Source organism: Apis cerana, linkage group LG10 (assembly GCF_029169275.1).
Source record: "Apis cerana isolate GH-2021 linkage group LG10, AcerK_1.0, whole genome shotgun sequence".
Lineage (NCBI taxonomy): Eukaryota > Metazoa > Arthropoda > Insecta > Hymenoptera > Apidae > Apis > Apis cerana.
In genome coordinates, this window is record NC_083861.1 from 2,761,617 (window position 1) to 2,778,175 (window position 16,559).

The following is a 16,559-nucleotide window of genomic DNA, read 5'->3' on the forward strand; positions in this document are numbered from 1 at the left end:
AATGACGTCAAATTCTCGGAATTTCTAAAATTCTTGGAAATGAGGCCCGGTTCCTAGAATTTCTAAATTTCTTGGAAATGACGTCAAATTCTTGGAAATTTCCGACTGTTCGAACAATAGAACGATACTTTCGGCCGAAAATTCGATTTTCTACTAGGAGAACATAATTTAACAGGAGTTTTTCACATTTGTCGTACATTTACCGTACTCCTGCTTACTTTTTACCATTTCTCTTATCGTAGCCATTTTTTAGAGCTTTAAACCATTCTTTTTCCCAATTTATACATATATTTACATTTTTACTGCTTGTACGCATATCTCCTCGTACTTTCGGTGCGTTTTTTATCATTTTTATAAATTTTTTAAAAATTCGAAATTACTTTGAGCGCCGTATTTTTATTATTGGATATGTGTCGGTCGTTTTTAGTGAGCAATTGCATAATATAATGCACCCGGTGTCCGGTTAATATTATTTGGTATATCTCGCTTGTTTTTGGGAATATTAAAAAATGTTTCAAATAAAAGTTGAAATATTTCGTGGGAGGAACGTCCCACCATTATTTGTCTTTTTATATATAGAAGGGTAAAGGATTTATAAGAGTGAATGTTGTTTTTTTAAACAGAAGTGTACATTTTTTAATATTCCAGGTGGTGTATCTTTGCATTCTCTATAAAAAAGTATTAAGGCTTATATAGCAAAAACCTTATAGTATAGAAAATAATTAGTTTTCATTAAATATCTTTTAAACTAATGGTTTTTTACCATTAAAGGTCCTATACATTTTTAGAAAGAGTGTTTGGACACGTAGATTGGGCTATTAAAAAATATATGTTGCCAATTGAAAGAATAAAGTTTTCCTTGATACCTTTTTATGGGTCCACCTACGAAAAAACTGAGGTCACCAGAATGTAGCCCTTTCGAAGCCATTTAACATTTATTCCAAGCATTTTTTAATATTCTGAAGAATAAGCGAGATATTCAAGAAAAAAGGCTAAGGTCGAAATTTCCGGAGCGATAGAAAAATTTTTGTCCAAAAATTCCACTTTGTATTAGGAGAACATGATACGATAGGAGGTCGATCGAAAAATTTTTCCAAGAAATGACGTCAAATTCTCGGAATTTCTAAAATTCTTGGAAATGAGGCCCGGTTCCTAGAATTTCTAAATTTCTTGGAAATGACGTCAAATTCTTGGAAATTTCCGACTGTTCGAACAATAGAACGATACTTTCGGCCGAAAATTCGATTTTCTACTAGGAGAACATAATTTAACAGGAGTTTTTTCACATTTGTCGTACATTTACCGTACTCCTGCTTACTTTTTTACCATTTCTCTTATCGTAGCCATTTTTTTAGAGCTTTAAACCATTCTTTTTCCCAATTTATACATATATTTACATTTTTACTGCTTGTACGCATATCTCCTCGTACTTTCGGTGCGTTTTTTATCATTTTTATAAATTTTTTAAAAATTCGAAATTACTTTGAGCGCCGTATTTTTATTATTGGATATGTGTCGGTCGTTTTTAGTGAGCAATTGCATAATATAATGCACCCGGTGTCCGGTTAATATTATTTGGTATATCTCGCTTGTTTTTGGGAATATTAAAAAATGTTTCAAATAAAAGTTGAAATATTTCGTGGGAGGAACGTCCCACCATTATTTGTCTTTTTATATATAGAAGGGTAAAGGATTTATAAGAGTGAATGTTGTTTTTTTAAACAGAAGTGTACATTTTTTAATATTCCAGGTGGTGTATCTTTGCATTCTCTATAAAAAAGTATTAAGGCTTATATAGCAAAAACCTTATAGTATAGAAAATAATTAGTTTTCATTAAATATCTTTTAAACTAATGGTTTTTTACCATTAAAGGTCCTATACATTTTTAGAAAGAGTGTTTGGACACGTAGATTGGGCTATTAAAAAATATATGTTGCCAATTGAAAGAATAAAGTTTTCCTTGATAACTTTTTTATGGGTCCACCTACGAAAAAACTGAGGTCACCAGAATGTAGCCCTTTCGAAGCCATTTAACATTTATTCCAAGCATTTTTTAATATTCTGAAGAATAAGCGAGATATTCAAGAAAAAAGGCTAAGGTCGAAATTTCCGGAGCGATAGAAAAATTTTTGTCCAAAAATTCCACTTTGTATTAGGAGAACATGATACGATAGGAGGTCGATCGAAAAATTTTTCCAAGAAATGACGTCAAATTCTCGGAATTTCTAAAATTCTTGGAAATGAGGCCCGGTTCCTAGAATTTCTAAATTTCTTGGAAATGACGTCAAATTCTTGGAAATTTCCGACTGTTCGAACAATAGAACGATACTTTCGGCCGAAAATTCGATTTTCTACTAGGAGAACATAATTTAACAGGAGTTTTTTCACATTTGTCGTACATTTACCGTACTCCTGCTTACTTTTTTACCATTTCTCTTATCGTAGCCATTTTTTTAGAGCTTTAAACCATTCTTTTTCCCAATTTATACATATATTTACATTTTTACTGCTTGTACGCATATCTCCTCGTACTTTCGGTGCGTTTTTTATCATTTTTATAAATTTTTTAAAATTCGAAATTACTTTGAGCGCCGTATTTTTATTATTGGATATGTGTCGGTCGTTTTTAGTGAGCAATTGCATAATATAATGCACCCGGTGTCCGGTTAATATTATTTGGTATATCTCGCTTGTTTTTGGGAATATTAAAAAATGTTTCAAATAAAAGTTGAAATATTTCGTGGGAGGAACGTCCCACCATTATTTGTCTTTTTATATATAGAAGGGTAAAGGATTTATAAGAGTGAATGTTGTTTTTAAACAGAAGTGTACATTTTTTAATATTCCAGGTGGTGTATCTTTGCATTCTCTATAAAAAAGTATTAAGGCTTATATAGCAAAAACCTTATAGTATAGAAAATAATTAGTTTTCATTAAATATCTTTTAAACTAATGGTTTTTTACCATTAAAGGTCCTATACATTTTTAGAAAGAGTGTTTGGACACGTAGATTGGGCTATTAAAAAATATATGTTGCCAATTGAAAGAATAAAGTTTTCCTTGATAACTTTTTTATGGGTCCACCTACGAAAAAACTGAGGTCACCAGAATGTAGCCCTTTCGAAGCCATTTAACATTTATTCCAAGCATTTTTTAATATTCTGAAGAATAAGCGAGATATTCAAGAAAAAAGGCTAAGGTCGAAATTTCCGGAGCGATAGAAAAATTTTTGTCCAAAAATTCCACTTTGTATTAGGAGAACATGATACGATAGGAGGTCGATCGAAAAATTTTTCCAAGAAATGACGTCAAATTCTCGGAATTTCTAAAATTCTTGGAAATGAGGCCCGGTTCCTAGAATTTCTAAATTTCTTGGAAATGACGTCAAATTCTTGGAAATTTCCGACTGTTCGAACAATAGAACGATACTTTCGGCCGAAAATTCGATTTTCTACTAGGAGAACATAATTTAACAGGAGTTTTTTCACATTTGTCGTACATTTACCGTACTCCTGCTTACTTTTTTACCATTTCTCTTATCGTAGCCATTTTTTTAGAGCTTTAAACCATTCTTTTTCCCAATTTATACATATATTTACATTTTTACTGCTTGTACGCATATCTCCTCGTACTTTCGGTGCGTTTTTTATCATTTTTATAAATTTTTTAAAAATTCGAAATTACTTTGAGCGCTGTATTTTTATTATTGGATATGTGTCGGTCGTTTTTAGTGAGCAATTGCATAATATAATGCACCCGGTGTCCGGTTAATATTATTTGGTATATCTCGCTTGTTTTTGGGAATATTAAAAAATGTTTCAAATAAAAGTTGAAATATTTCGTGGGAGGAACGTCCCACCATTATTTGTCTTTTTATATATAGAAGGGTAAAGGATTTATAAGAGTGAATGTTGTTTTTTTAAACAGAAGTGTACATTTTTTAATATTCCAGGTGGTGTATCTTTGCATTCTCTATAAAAAAGTATTAAGGCTTATATAGCAAAAACCTTATAGTATAGAAAATAATTAGTTTTCATTAAATATCTTTTAAACTAATGGTTTTTTACCATTAAAGGTCCTATACATTTTTAGAAAGAGTGTTTGGACACGTAGATTGGGCTATTAAAAAATATATGTTGCCAATTGAAAGAATAAAGTTTTCCTTGATAACTTTTTTATGGGTCCACCTACGAAAAAACTGAGGTCACCAGAATGTAGCCCTTTCGAAGCCATTTAACATTTATTCCAAGCATTTTTTAATATTCTGAAGAATAAGCGAGATATTCAAGAAAAAAGGCTAAGGTCGAAATTTCCGAGCGATAGAAAAATTTTTGTCCAAAAATTCCACTTTGTATTAGGAGAACATGATACGATAGGAGGTCGATCGAAAAATTTTTCCAAGAAATGACGTCAAATTCTCGGAATTTCTAAAATTCTTGGAAATGAGGCCCGGTTCCTAGAATTTCTAAATTTCTTGGAAATGACGTCAAATTCTTGGAAATTTCCGACTGTTCGAACAATAGAACGATACTTTCGGCCGAAAATTCGATTTTCTACTAGGAGAACATAATTTAACAGGAGTTTTTTCACATTTGTCGTACATTTACCGTACTCCTGCTTACTTTTTTACCATTTCTCTTATCGTAGCCATTTTTTTAGAGCTTTAAACCATTCTTTTTCCCAATTTATACATATATTTACATTTTTACTGCTTGTACGCATATCTCCTCGTACTTTCGGTGCGTTTTTTATCATTTTTATAAATTTTTTAAAAATTCGAAATTACTTTGAGCGCCGTATTTTTATTATTGGATATGTGTCGGTCGTTTTTAGTGAGCAATTGCATAATATAATGCACCCGGTGTCCGGTTAATATTATTTGGTATATCTCGCTTGTTTTTGGGAATATTAAAAAATGTTTCAAATAAAAGTTGAAATATTTCGTGGGAGGAACGTCCCACCATTATTTATCTTTTTATATATAGAAGGGTAAAGGATTTATAAGAGTGAATGTTGTTTTTTTAAACAGAAGTGTACATTTTTTAATATTCCAGGTGGTGTATCTTTGCATTCTCTATAAAAAAGTATTAAGGCTTATATAGCAAAAACCTTATAGTATAGAAAATAATTAGTTTTCATTAAATATCTTTTAAACTAATGGTTTTTTACCATTAAAGGTCCTATACATTTTTAGAAAGAGTGTTTGGACACGTAGATTGGGCTATTAAAAAATATATGTTGCCAATTGAAAGAATAAAGTTTTCCTTGATAACTTTTTGCAGGTCCACCTACGAAAAAACTGAGGTCACCAGAATGTAGCCCTTTCGAAGCCATTTAACATTTATTCCAAGCATTTTTTAATATTCTGAAGAATAAGCGAGATATTCAAGAAAAAAGGCTAAGGTCGAAATTTCCGGAGCGATAGAAAAATTTTTGTCCAAAAATTCCACTTTGTATTAGGAGAACATGATACGATAGGAGGTCTTATAGTTTAAATTTTTTTAAATATCTCTTAAACTAATCATTTTTCGCTATATATGGTCTAATACTTTTTTATAGAGAATACATAGATGCATCGATTGATGCATTAAAAAATGTACCATTACATTTAAGCAAATACAATTGACGTTGGTAACTTTTTTATGGGTCTACCTACGAAAAAACTGAGGCCACCAGAATGTAGTCCTTTCGAAGCCATTTAACATTTATTCCAAGCATTTTTTAATATTCTGAAGAATAAGCGAGATATTCAAGAAAAAAGGCTGAGATCAAAATTCCCTCAGCGATAGAAAAATTTTTGTCGAAAAATTCGATTTTGTATTAGGAGAACATGATACGATAGGAGGTCTTATAGTTTAAATTTTTTTAAATATCTCTTAAACTAATCATTTTTCGCTATATATGGCCTAATACTTTTTTATAGAGAATACATAGATGCATCGATTGATGCATTAAAAAATGTACCATTACATTTAAGCAAATACAATTGACGTTGGTAACTTTTTTATGGGTCTACCTACGAAAAAACTGAGGCCACCAGAATGTAGTCCTTTCGAAGCTATTCAACTTTTATTCCAAGCATTTTTTAATATTCTGAAGAATAAGCGAGATATTCAAGAAAAAAGGCTAAGATCGAAATTCCCTGAGCGATAGAAAAATTTTTGTCCAAAAATTCCACTTTGTATTAGGAGAACATGATATGATAGGAGGTCGATCGAAAAATTTTTCCAAGAAATGACGTCAAATTCTCAGAATCTCTAAAATTCTTGAAAATATTTGATATATATATTCGTTTATATTATGTGCTCTGAATGAACGAATTATGGTATTTCAAGTCTTTGCTAATTGTAATGCAATAAGTGTATTTTTATATAAATTATATCCTCTCTGAGTTCTATCTACTTAGTTTTCTATTTTTATTCTAACTCAACTGCAAGATTGTGGATAGTCTTGGTTTCTTTTCCAATCTTTATTTTGGGGAAAAAGTGCACACTGGGAGGGGGGATTGGAAGGACCAATCATCGCGTTAGAGGGCGGTTTCCAAGGGTGAGCCCCTCCTTGCGGGCTCGCGTCGAAAGCGCGTGCGGTTCAAGATCTTTGCTTCTGGTGCATTTATATTTTTAGTATCGTTTTTTATCATTTTTTAAATTTTTTAAATATTCAAATATCCTTATTATTTGAAATATCTGGATTGTGTTTAATAGCCGATTACATGATATAATTACATCTATAATTACATATATAATACATTATATATCAGATAGTCCGAATAGTACTATCTGATATATTACGCTCGTTTTTGGAAATATTAAAAAACATTTCAAATGAAAATTGTACAGTTTCAGGAATATGCATCCTATTATTATTCATTTTTTTATACATAAAAACGTAAAGGATTTATAAAAGTGAATATTATTTTTTTAAATAAAATTATACATTTTTTAATAATCCAGTTGATGTATCTTAGCATTTTTTATAAAAAAGAATTTATCCATATATAGCATAAAACTTTGGCTAAAAATTTTTATTTGAAAATTGGATTTTGTATTAGAAGAACATAAAGTGATATTGTTGCTCGAGAAATTTTTCCAGGAATTTCGGTTTTTTTTTGGAAATAATATTCCGAATAAATTTCCGAAATTTTCGAAATTTTTGGAAATGATATAAAATCTGTAGTTGAATTAATATGATTTCGACATGTAGTAAATTAAAATATTCAAGAAATTTTAGATTAAAAAAAAGGATTTAAATAATCAAAAATTTCGAGTTTATATTGTCTATTTTATCAAGTAAAATATCTTGTTTTTTTCTAAAAACATAAAAATATATATAAAAGAAAATTTAGCAAACTGTCAATCACTTGTGAGAAAATCCGATATAAAAATAAATAACAATGATTAAGGATAAATTTTAATTATATAAATTGAACGTGATTATAATTTTTATATAAAAGAAATGAATATTATATTTCTTTTAGACACTATTATTTCATACTATTCTGAATTCATAATATTGGATATGATTTTAAAATTGATGATAATATTGCCATCAGGATATATGACATAAAGATTTATTGGACGATGTATCTATTCTGCTTTATCTGTGATAAAATTGACATGAGATTTTGAAGATGAACAATGTTAATTACAAATTTAATAATAATAAATATTAATACATTATTAAATATAATGAAATAGAATATAAATATATTTCTTTGTATGCATATTTATTGATACATTTATATTATTCTGACAACTATCAGATAATATGTTGATAATATGTATTGTTACAAAAAACAAATCTTTTCGAGCTTATCAATTATATGATATCTGTCTGTTTTTGTGAAAATATAAGATAATAAAATATGAGATAAAAAATATCACAGTTGTCAGAAAAAGAAAAATATGATTTTTTGAATAGAGCGATAAAAATTGACATTTATTGGAACAATGTGAAAAAATGTTATTCTCTATGTTTTCAAATATATTTTAATGTGAAATTAACGTTTTTCTGTTTTCTGAAATTAACGTTTCTAAACGTTATCCCTTTAATTTTGCCTAGTTTAAAGGGAAGCTATGAAATTTTATAATAAAAGTTTATTTAAAGAATAGCGGTATAGAAACTTGTTCAATACTATATGTTAATCTTTAACGACCATGAGAAACTAATACGCGTGTTTTTTATGTAAATTTCTCAAACAAAATTAAAAACTTCAGCAAGACATCCCCTTTTTTCCTTCTCTGAACCCTTCTTTCAAATGAAAATTTTATTATTATGTGAAATAATGTATAGTATATGAGAATATGATGAAAAACGAAATTTATTAATGTTACATAAATAAAAATTTAATAAATTACGAATATTAATTATTAGTTATTAGATGGGGAAAAAATTCTATATTTAATTTTATGGACTCGTATGGATTTTTATATAGGATAGAAAATTAAATATTTTATGTTTATTTTGAATAATTTTTAGTGTGATTTATGAATTGTTTAATTTATTTTTTTTTAATTGATGCTTAATTTAATTTTCAAAATCTTGTTAGAAAAATCTCTGCTATTTTTATATTAGTTTATATAAAGTGTATTTAAGTGTATTGTCTACGTACGTACAGGTGTTTCTACGTAGAATTATGAATTTCTTATGAAAAAGTTTGGAAAATAAGCTTTATTAGATTTATTTTCATTGTATTAGTATTTTTACAAAACTTGTTAGAAATGTAAATCATTGATACCTATATTCATACCTCACATCGTCATTATTAGAATAATAATTCGTTTCATTATAATTGCTTGATACTTTCCACTGTTCCAAAATACCCATTTAAAAATTTACTTTATAAATGATATTTATATATTGACTAGTATCAAAAACGTTATTTGTTATTGCGATGTGTTATTTGTGTTCAAAACATTTCAATCAATTATTTTCCCTGTAATTTCTATGCACCGATAAGAAAATAATCACCAAGATAACAGTTATTTATCAGTTTACTGCTTTACAATTCATTGTTTGTTTAATTGCTAATTACAATATAAGTACGAAAGATAATTATTGCTTTTGCATTTCTCGTTAGTGTGACGGTATAATCACAGAGAACAATAATTGCCACTATAACGAGAACATCCTGTCATTATCGAGTGTTTATTTATTTCTACATTATTAAATCGATCAAAATATCCAATATTTATTTCACTTATGTTTCAAGAGAGTCGAGATTTTTCATACTAAAACTTGAACTTCGATCAAGTTTTGAACTCGTTATTTATGTACCATTTTGTACATCAACTAGAGAATACGTATAATTAGAGAATACGTAAGCAGAAAAACAAGAGTTTCATCTGTTACTGTGAATACACGATTTCCATGCACGCTAGTGATTACTACTTTAAGACCATCCCTTGCTCAATTACATTTTGGAGAAACAAACAATTATAATTAAACCATTTATCTGCATTTACCGTCGTAAGAAAGCGTTAACGCGTAGTGCACAGTTAACAAGCGCACTGATTCTGACATTCGCTATTCGAATTGGTTTTTTTATTTTATATCTGTAATTCAAGAATTCGAGAAAAGAAAGATATATTGTTATTTAATCTTCTGTAACAAAGATTTTGTTTGCTTATAAAAATATAAATTGTCATTGATTGTAATAATGTGACAAAATAATAAAATTCAGAATAGAAATGATGCAATCCGATTCAGTTGTGAGTCAATTTAAAAAATTTAATCTAAATTAAAAACTTTTTATTATCAAAGTGATTAAATATACGAGAAACAATGCCTTTATAATTATTCCTCAAATATTTTATTTATAGATTCATGAAATGTTATGCTTTGTTAAATGTTAGGAATTATTATAGTAAAGATTTTTAAAATTTTTTGCTAATTTTTTTATAAAACATATTTTATATTCTCTAAACAATGAGTCTATATGAATATATCGAAATATTAAATATTGACTTAAGAATTAAAATTGGCGATTGATTCCCTATCAAATTTTTTTATAATTGAATTGATAAAATTATATTTTAATTCGTCGAACATTCATAATTCTTCAAATATTTTATTTTACACATTCTCCATTTCATTCTCCATTGTTTTTTATTTATTTATTTATTTATTTTTGCTCTACATTATTATTGAAATCTGTCGCAATATCCTGCCATTACTTTGAGTCAAATCCTTAAAAAAGATCTCTAAATAAAATAAATCTCTATTCATTTGCTGACTAACAAGATAAAAATAACAAGACAAGTTAAAAAGCTTTTCCAGAAGCTGAATTTCTTCGTTTATTCGCAATTTTCTTTGAAATTTTTTCCTTTTTTTTTTTTTGTTACTTTATATTCTTGACCCTAATCTTAAAATTTACTGTATCAAATTTAAAATATTTTAATACACATTCGTTGATGATCACGAAATATTATCATTTTTATAAATGCGTTCTTTGTACATGTAAAGAAAAATTTAAATAACGCGCAGTAAGAAGAAGATAAGATTCATTAATGGGAAATTCATACATGTATTCATGAATATGATATAAAAAAATGTTCCTTTGTAATGAAGAAAACAGCGTAATAAAAAGTGTAATTGAAAAACTTATAATGCTTAGCGAGTATGATTATATTTCTGGCAAGAGGAATTAGTAATAAATGAGAAATATCAGGATACAAATGAGAAGATACTGTTTTATATGTAATATGATATCTTTATGAATCAAAAGGGATGATTTCAAAAAACGAATGTTCACTGTAATGTCACCGTGACTTTAGAACATCTATTCTTTTATTTAGTTCTCATTTCTAACAATTATTGTAAAACATAATTTTATTAATCCAACTACTGAATAAAAGAAAATGAACTTTCTTTCTACGAGTGATAAATCAACTATATACCATTATACGTGCCATTATGCATCCATAATATTTATTATATAAGTTAAACGTACGTCGAACATCCCAATATTGGAATAATTTATCATCAACGCGCATACAAACTATAATTAAAACGTATACGTACTACGTACACACGTGTCCACGAATAATTACTTTTCTCTCTTCCACAATTACGCGACAAGAATTTACGCGGGAAGTTTAAAGCGAAACACGTTGACCTGACCCGTTTCACTTACCGCACCCCGCAACGCTACGCGACCAGAAGTTTTATATTGAAATACCCGGGCGGAAATTTCAACGGGCGTAATCGTAAAAAATAATCCTTACCCCAGGCTCCACCTTGGACGATGGCTCGTCCGTGCAGCAGCAACAGCCCATCCTCGAGAAACGTGGTAATCCTTGGAAATAGGCGGGGTGCTGCTCCTCCTGATCCTGTCCTGCACTGGCCGGTGTCACGGATGCGCCCGCTTCCGGGAATAAATTAAAACGGAAGTTCTTTAAAATGGCCGCGGAACAGCGTCGTATTCTTGCGTATAGTCGCGAAGCGTTTCGCAAGATATGTTATAAGTTTGAGAAATATGAATGGATAGGTGATTCTTCGAATAGATACGAGGAGAGAGATAAGATGGCGAGTGATAAGAGATGATCGATTTGTTTTATGACGAGTATAAAAAAGTAATTAATTGTAATGTTCGAAAGAAGTTGATTTTTCGATTCGCGTTTATTTTTTCCTTCCTTTTTTTTTTTAAGAAATATCCATCTTGTCAAGTAGGATGTTTTCAATAAATTTTGATTTGTAATAATTCTTAAAGTTTCTCGAAACTTTAAGAGCTTCGAATTTACCATTGATATATTTTTAATATTTATCGATTTCGTTTCCGTTTTGGAATTCATTTCGTACAAATTTAAATTGATATACATTGAATTGACAATTATATATATACTGGAAAAGTGATTAATAATACACTGTTGAATTGACAAGTGACAAGTTATAGAATACCTCGTTTTTAAAATTTTAAAATTAATAAAAAAGACTATTTGTATCGTAGAATTCCGTGAAATGCAATATGTCACTTGTCAATTCACTAATTCAATATTATTAGTAAACTGCAAACGTTTATATATTTATGAGAAATTTAAAAGTGCAAAAATATATAAAATATTAAAAAAAAACATTATTCAATATGATATTTAACAGAGAAAAAAAAAACAAAAAAAATCTACATTTTACTTACATTTCTAAAAAAAGCATAAACTTGTACAAATATTCGTAATCTAATTATTTATTGGCAAATTATCATGCAAGGAGAGCCTGTTGCATAAACATTATCCTTCTTTTGTATCAAATAAAATTAATTATGAAAATAATTAAATGAAGCTGGTCCACAATTTTAGAAATTTGGTTTTATAATTTGCTTTATTATCAACCATACAATATTATTATGCAAAAAGATTAATTAACACTGATAATCTTTTGATTTACAAAATTTCCTTAGCTCATTATATTCGTTATAATATCAATTCGATTATATCTCTGATCATTTTAATTTTTCTTTTTTGATATATTGCAAATATTATTTGGATGTTTTTTTTCTTTTTTCTACTTCCAAAGAATACGTAGCTCAGTTTCAAAAAATAATATTTTCCGCGTTATCCCTTCTGCATTAATGATCATCCTGTTGCTTGTTACTTTTTCGACATGATTATTAATTATTGAATAAGTTTTACGGATTTGAGTGGTAGTAAGCGGCGGAGATATGGAATACTGTTATAAAGTGGAATTTTATTACGCGACAAGTGAAGCAAATGTGAAACTAATCGTAATATAACGTCAACGGAAGTTGGACTCCCTTGGGACGTTTTGACCTATATGCTCTACGTGTGGATTAAACCAATTCGAAACTGTGGATGCTGTCCAAACTGGCTCAACACGATATTTGAAAACGAGTAATAAAAAAAGAGTAACTATGAATCCACTGACTTTAAAAACTGGGTTACGAAATTGTACAGATTAACAAGTATATATTCCTCTATATTACATTAAACTTACACATGCAACGTATCAAATTAACATAATGGCATAAAATTAAAAAAAAGAAAAATTCACATCTCTCTTCTGTACGATTTTTAAGTAACGTTACTTTTCCGTGAAACTAATAAATTGCATTTGATTTAAATGTACGAATACATTGCTGAGAATACATTAACCTCTCTTTGCCAATTTTATTTTTACCTACTGACTTATTTTTCACCTACTGAATCGTGAACATATGGATACGGATAAGTAAAATAATAAAATATATCAATAATAAATATAAAATTAATATTTTGACAAGTATACTTAGTTAATTAAGTTAGTTACATTTCATTTTAAAGGTTTATAGAAATATCTCTCGATATTGCTCAAATTTTGCCCAATCGTAAACACAAAATAAATATAGAAAAAAACGAGGCAATAAAATAAATATCAGTAGCAAAAACAGTCTTTTCAGCAAAAAAAAAAAAAAATTGCTTTTCAGCTAAGCTGATAAATTGCATCCGCTTAAACCAGTCTTACACGTATAAAAATATTGCTCGCGATATAATAACCTCTCTTTACTATTTCATTTTCCAATCGTGGCCAGTGATTATACATAAAAACAAGGCAATAAAATAAATACCAACATCAGCTTTTAGCAAAAGTTACTTTTCACCAAACTAAAATAAATTGCATTCCATTTAAACTAGTTTATATACAAATATCGCGCACAATATAACTAACTTCTCTCTCTTACTTTATTTTTCAAACACAAACCGCAAATATTTATAAACATGGTATTACGATATATGTTAGACGATAAAAATAACAAAATTAATACCGGAAGGAAGCCTGAAACTTTCGAACACTTTCCAATTAAGATCGAGACAATAGAATAAGATAATAAAATAAACCGACATATCCAATAATTCCACTAATTACGATCAAGATGGCGGACCATCAGTTACGAAACGTTTCAACGAAGACAGAATTTAGCGTGAAAAATATACTTTTATTCTTTTTTTTTTTTTAAGCTCTCCGTCTGGTGTCATTAATATTTCCCGGGACATCCTCTCTCGACGCGAGTCACGTCAGTTTCGATCGATTAATCGAATAAGCCTACACGCCACGGTAAAATGACTAGTACATAAGGCTCTGGGGTTGTTGGCTTCCGGTTTTCAACGGCTCGAATATTTTTCTATCGAATTTTAGTAAAATATCTATTTCCTAAAAGAATAAAAGTATAAAAAAATTGTTTTTTTACAAAAATTGTTCGATATAAAGAGATACATCATGCTGAATTACTTTAGCTTTTCTATAGATGGATTTCTATAGATTGTGGAAGTTATGTGAAAGGTGGTTTCTTTTTTTCTTTTTTTTAAATTAAATTATATATAACTTTCAATGCACAATAATCGAGGAAATTGTCATTTTGTACAAAAAAAAATGTTATTTTATAAGAAAAAATGAAATGTATCGATCGATGCATTATAAATTACATAATACATATATATGAAACTTTCCATTTATAGAAAAATTATTAATATATCTATGTCATTCTCTACAAAATAACTTTTGGAAGAATATTCCTTTAATAGCTTTAATCCTTTGTATAAATATTCCACTCTCAGAAATTTCTCTGTTCTCAGAAATAACAGAGAAATCGTATACATTTGTTGAAAATATTCATTTACGTGAATATGATAATTCTCAACGCGCAATCATGTAATTTCATATTACAAAAAAAAAAAAAGGAAAAAGAAGGGGGAGAAAAATACAAAGAAGGGAGAAACATTATAATATATCGTTACAACGAAGAAGAGATGATACAATTTCCGGGCAGACAACCTATTAAAACTTTGTGCCCCGATTAATCATCAGGATTGTGGTTATGAAACAACAACATCGGTATAATTGAAAAGCGAAAATGGAGCAAAGCGTGCGGTAGATGCGTTCTTTGTTAACCTTTTGTTACGAAATATCAATGCGTTGTTTGTGTCATTTATTCATGATAAGCATGCGCATTGTTTGTTAAACCTTTTCGAACATTTTCTGAAATATGGTGACGAGCCAGACGCTTGTCTTTTACGACTCAGTTTATTAATTAAACGCGAAAGATAAATAAATCTTGCAGAGTCTGCTGCGAGTTATATTTTTCAAACGTCGAATCACCATTAAAGCCAATATTTAAATATTAAATATGGAATGTTTGAAACTTGGAAGATTATAGTTAACTGTGTAAAATCTTTCTCTATCTTTCTCCATCTCCCTCCATCTCTCGCGTCCAAAAATCATCCGCGAATATAATTTATGCAATTTCTGTTATAAACATATCTGCACGAGTCTCTCTGAATATTAGATTTTTTTGTAAGTTGTAAAAATAATTCTTCGCATTCGTGTATTTAAAAATTGTTTAAATTATCGAATCGAGGAAAAACTAATATTTTGAAGAAGATAAAGTTTATCGCATCGATATTATTTGCAACAATATATCCACGTATTCAATATTTCGAAATTTTATTATAAATTCCTATTTCTTAAATAATACCAGAAACAGCTTTAGCTTCTAAAATCATTCAATTACATTGCGCATTTAATAAGACATCCGATGCACTGTGCGACTATCGCTTACTGACAAAAACGCAGACAATATTTCAACCGATCCAATATCTATCGAGAGAGAATTGCAGAACTCTGTACGATCCGCTACAAAAGCTTAGGAAACTGGAACGATATAAACCATATAAGACGGTTCGATTAAGGAATATATATCCATGAACCTGTTTCGACGCATCGTGGCGAGCTGCAATTCACGCGAGGGGGAGTCGATCAACAGGGGGCCGCGATAAAAATCGAGCATCGTGCGAGTTTCGTTCGTAAACCGCCTCCATCCTCGCGTTTCACCCTTTCTATTTCCGAGTATCCCAAAGGATAGGCGCCAAATACGTTCTCGCCCCAAACAGGAACAAGAGCGTACGATATAAAATTATCCTAGAAAAATAAATAACACCCGGCTAAGCTGTGAAATACATTCATACGCGGGATAATAGTGGCCACAAATTAAATTACAGATTCGCGGAACGTGGTTTTCAACGAACAATTCCAGGGCCCCGGAATAATTTCATCTCGCGTGTCTTCGAGTTATGGCCGCACGGCTTCGCGTCGCGTGTCTCTTTAATTTGCAAGAGAACTATTTTCACGGAATAATTTTGTTTGCGTATAACTGTGTCTGGAAATATGTTCTTTTTTTTTTTTTTAAAGGAGAATCGTGCGGTGAAATATTGATGCATGAAAAAATTTATTGGAACGATATTGAAGGTAGAAGCCTATTACGCAAGTTGGAGATTTCAAAAATTGAAGAAAGTTTAGGAAAAAATGTATGTTAGTATTTCAAGTATTTCAACTTCTTTAGAATAATATTTTTGATCTGGGTAGAGAAAATTGGAAAAATTTATATAAAGAATATATTGCAGGTAGTTTATAGAAACATATTATGCAAATTGGAAATGTAGCGTTCTAAATATTTTAATTTCCTCCAAATTTTTTAAGTTTATTTTTTAAGTTTAAACGAAGAATATTACATTTTACTAAAATGATAGGTTTAAATGTAAATCAACTGTGTAAGACGAAAATAGAAATGGCA

The 16,559-nt window shown here is 29.2% G+C and overlaps 1 protein-coding gene across 11 annotated transcripts in view; it reads right to left on the bottom strand.

Annotated features, from left to right (window-relative positions):
• Positions 1-16,559, bottom strand: part of LOC107993057 (choline transporter-like protein 1) — an 88,348-nt gene that overhangs the window by 29,974 nt on the left and 41,815 nt on the right. For 10 of the 11 annotated variants that reach the window (XM_062080740.1, XM_062080744.1, XM_062080746.1 and 7 more), the window contains one exon: positions 11,227-11,366. The exons of the other annotated variant lie outside the window; for it this stretch is intronic. In XM_062080740.1, coding sequence (XP_061936724.1) covers positions 11,227-11,277 — 51 coding nt within the window. In that variant the 5' untranslated portion in view covers positions 11,278-11,366. The remainder of the gene's footprint in view (positions 1-11,226; positions 11,367-16,559) is intronic. 11 annotated transcript variants of the gene reach the window in all.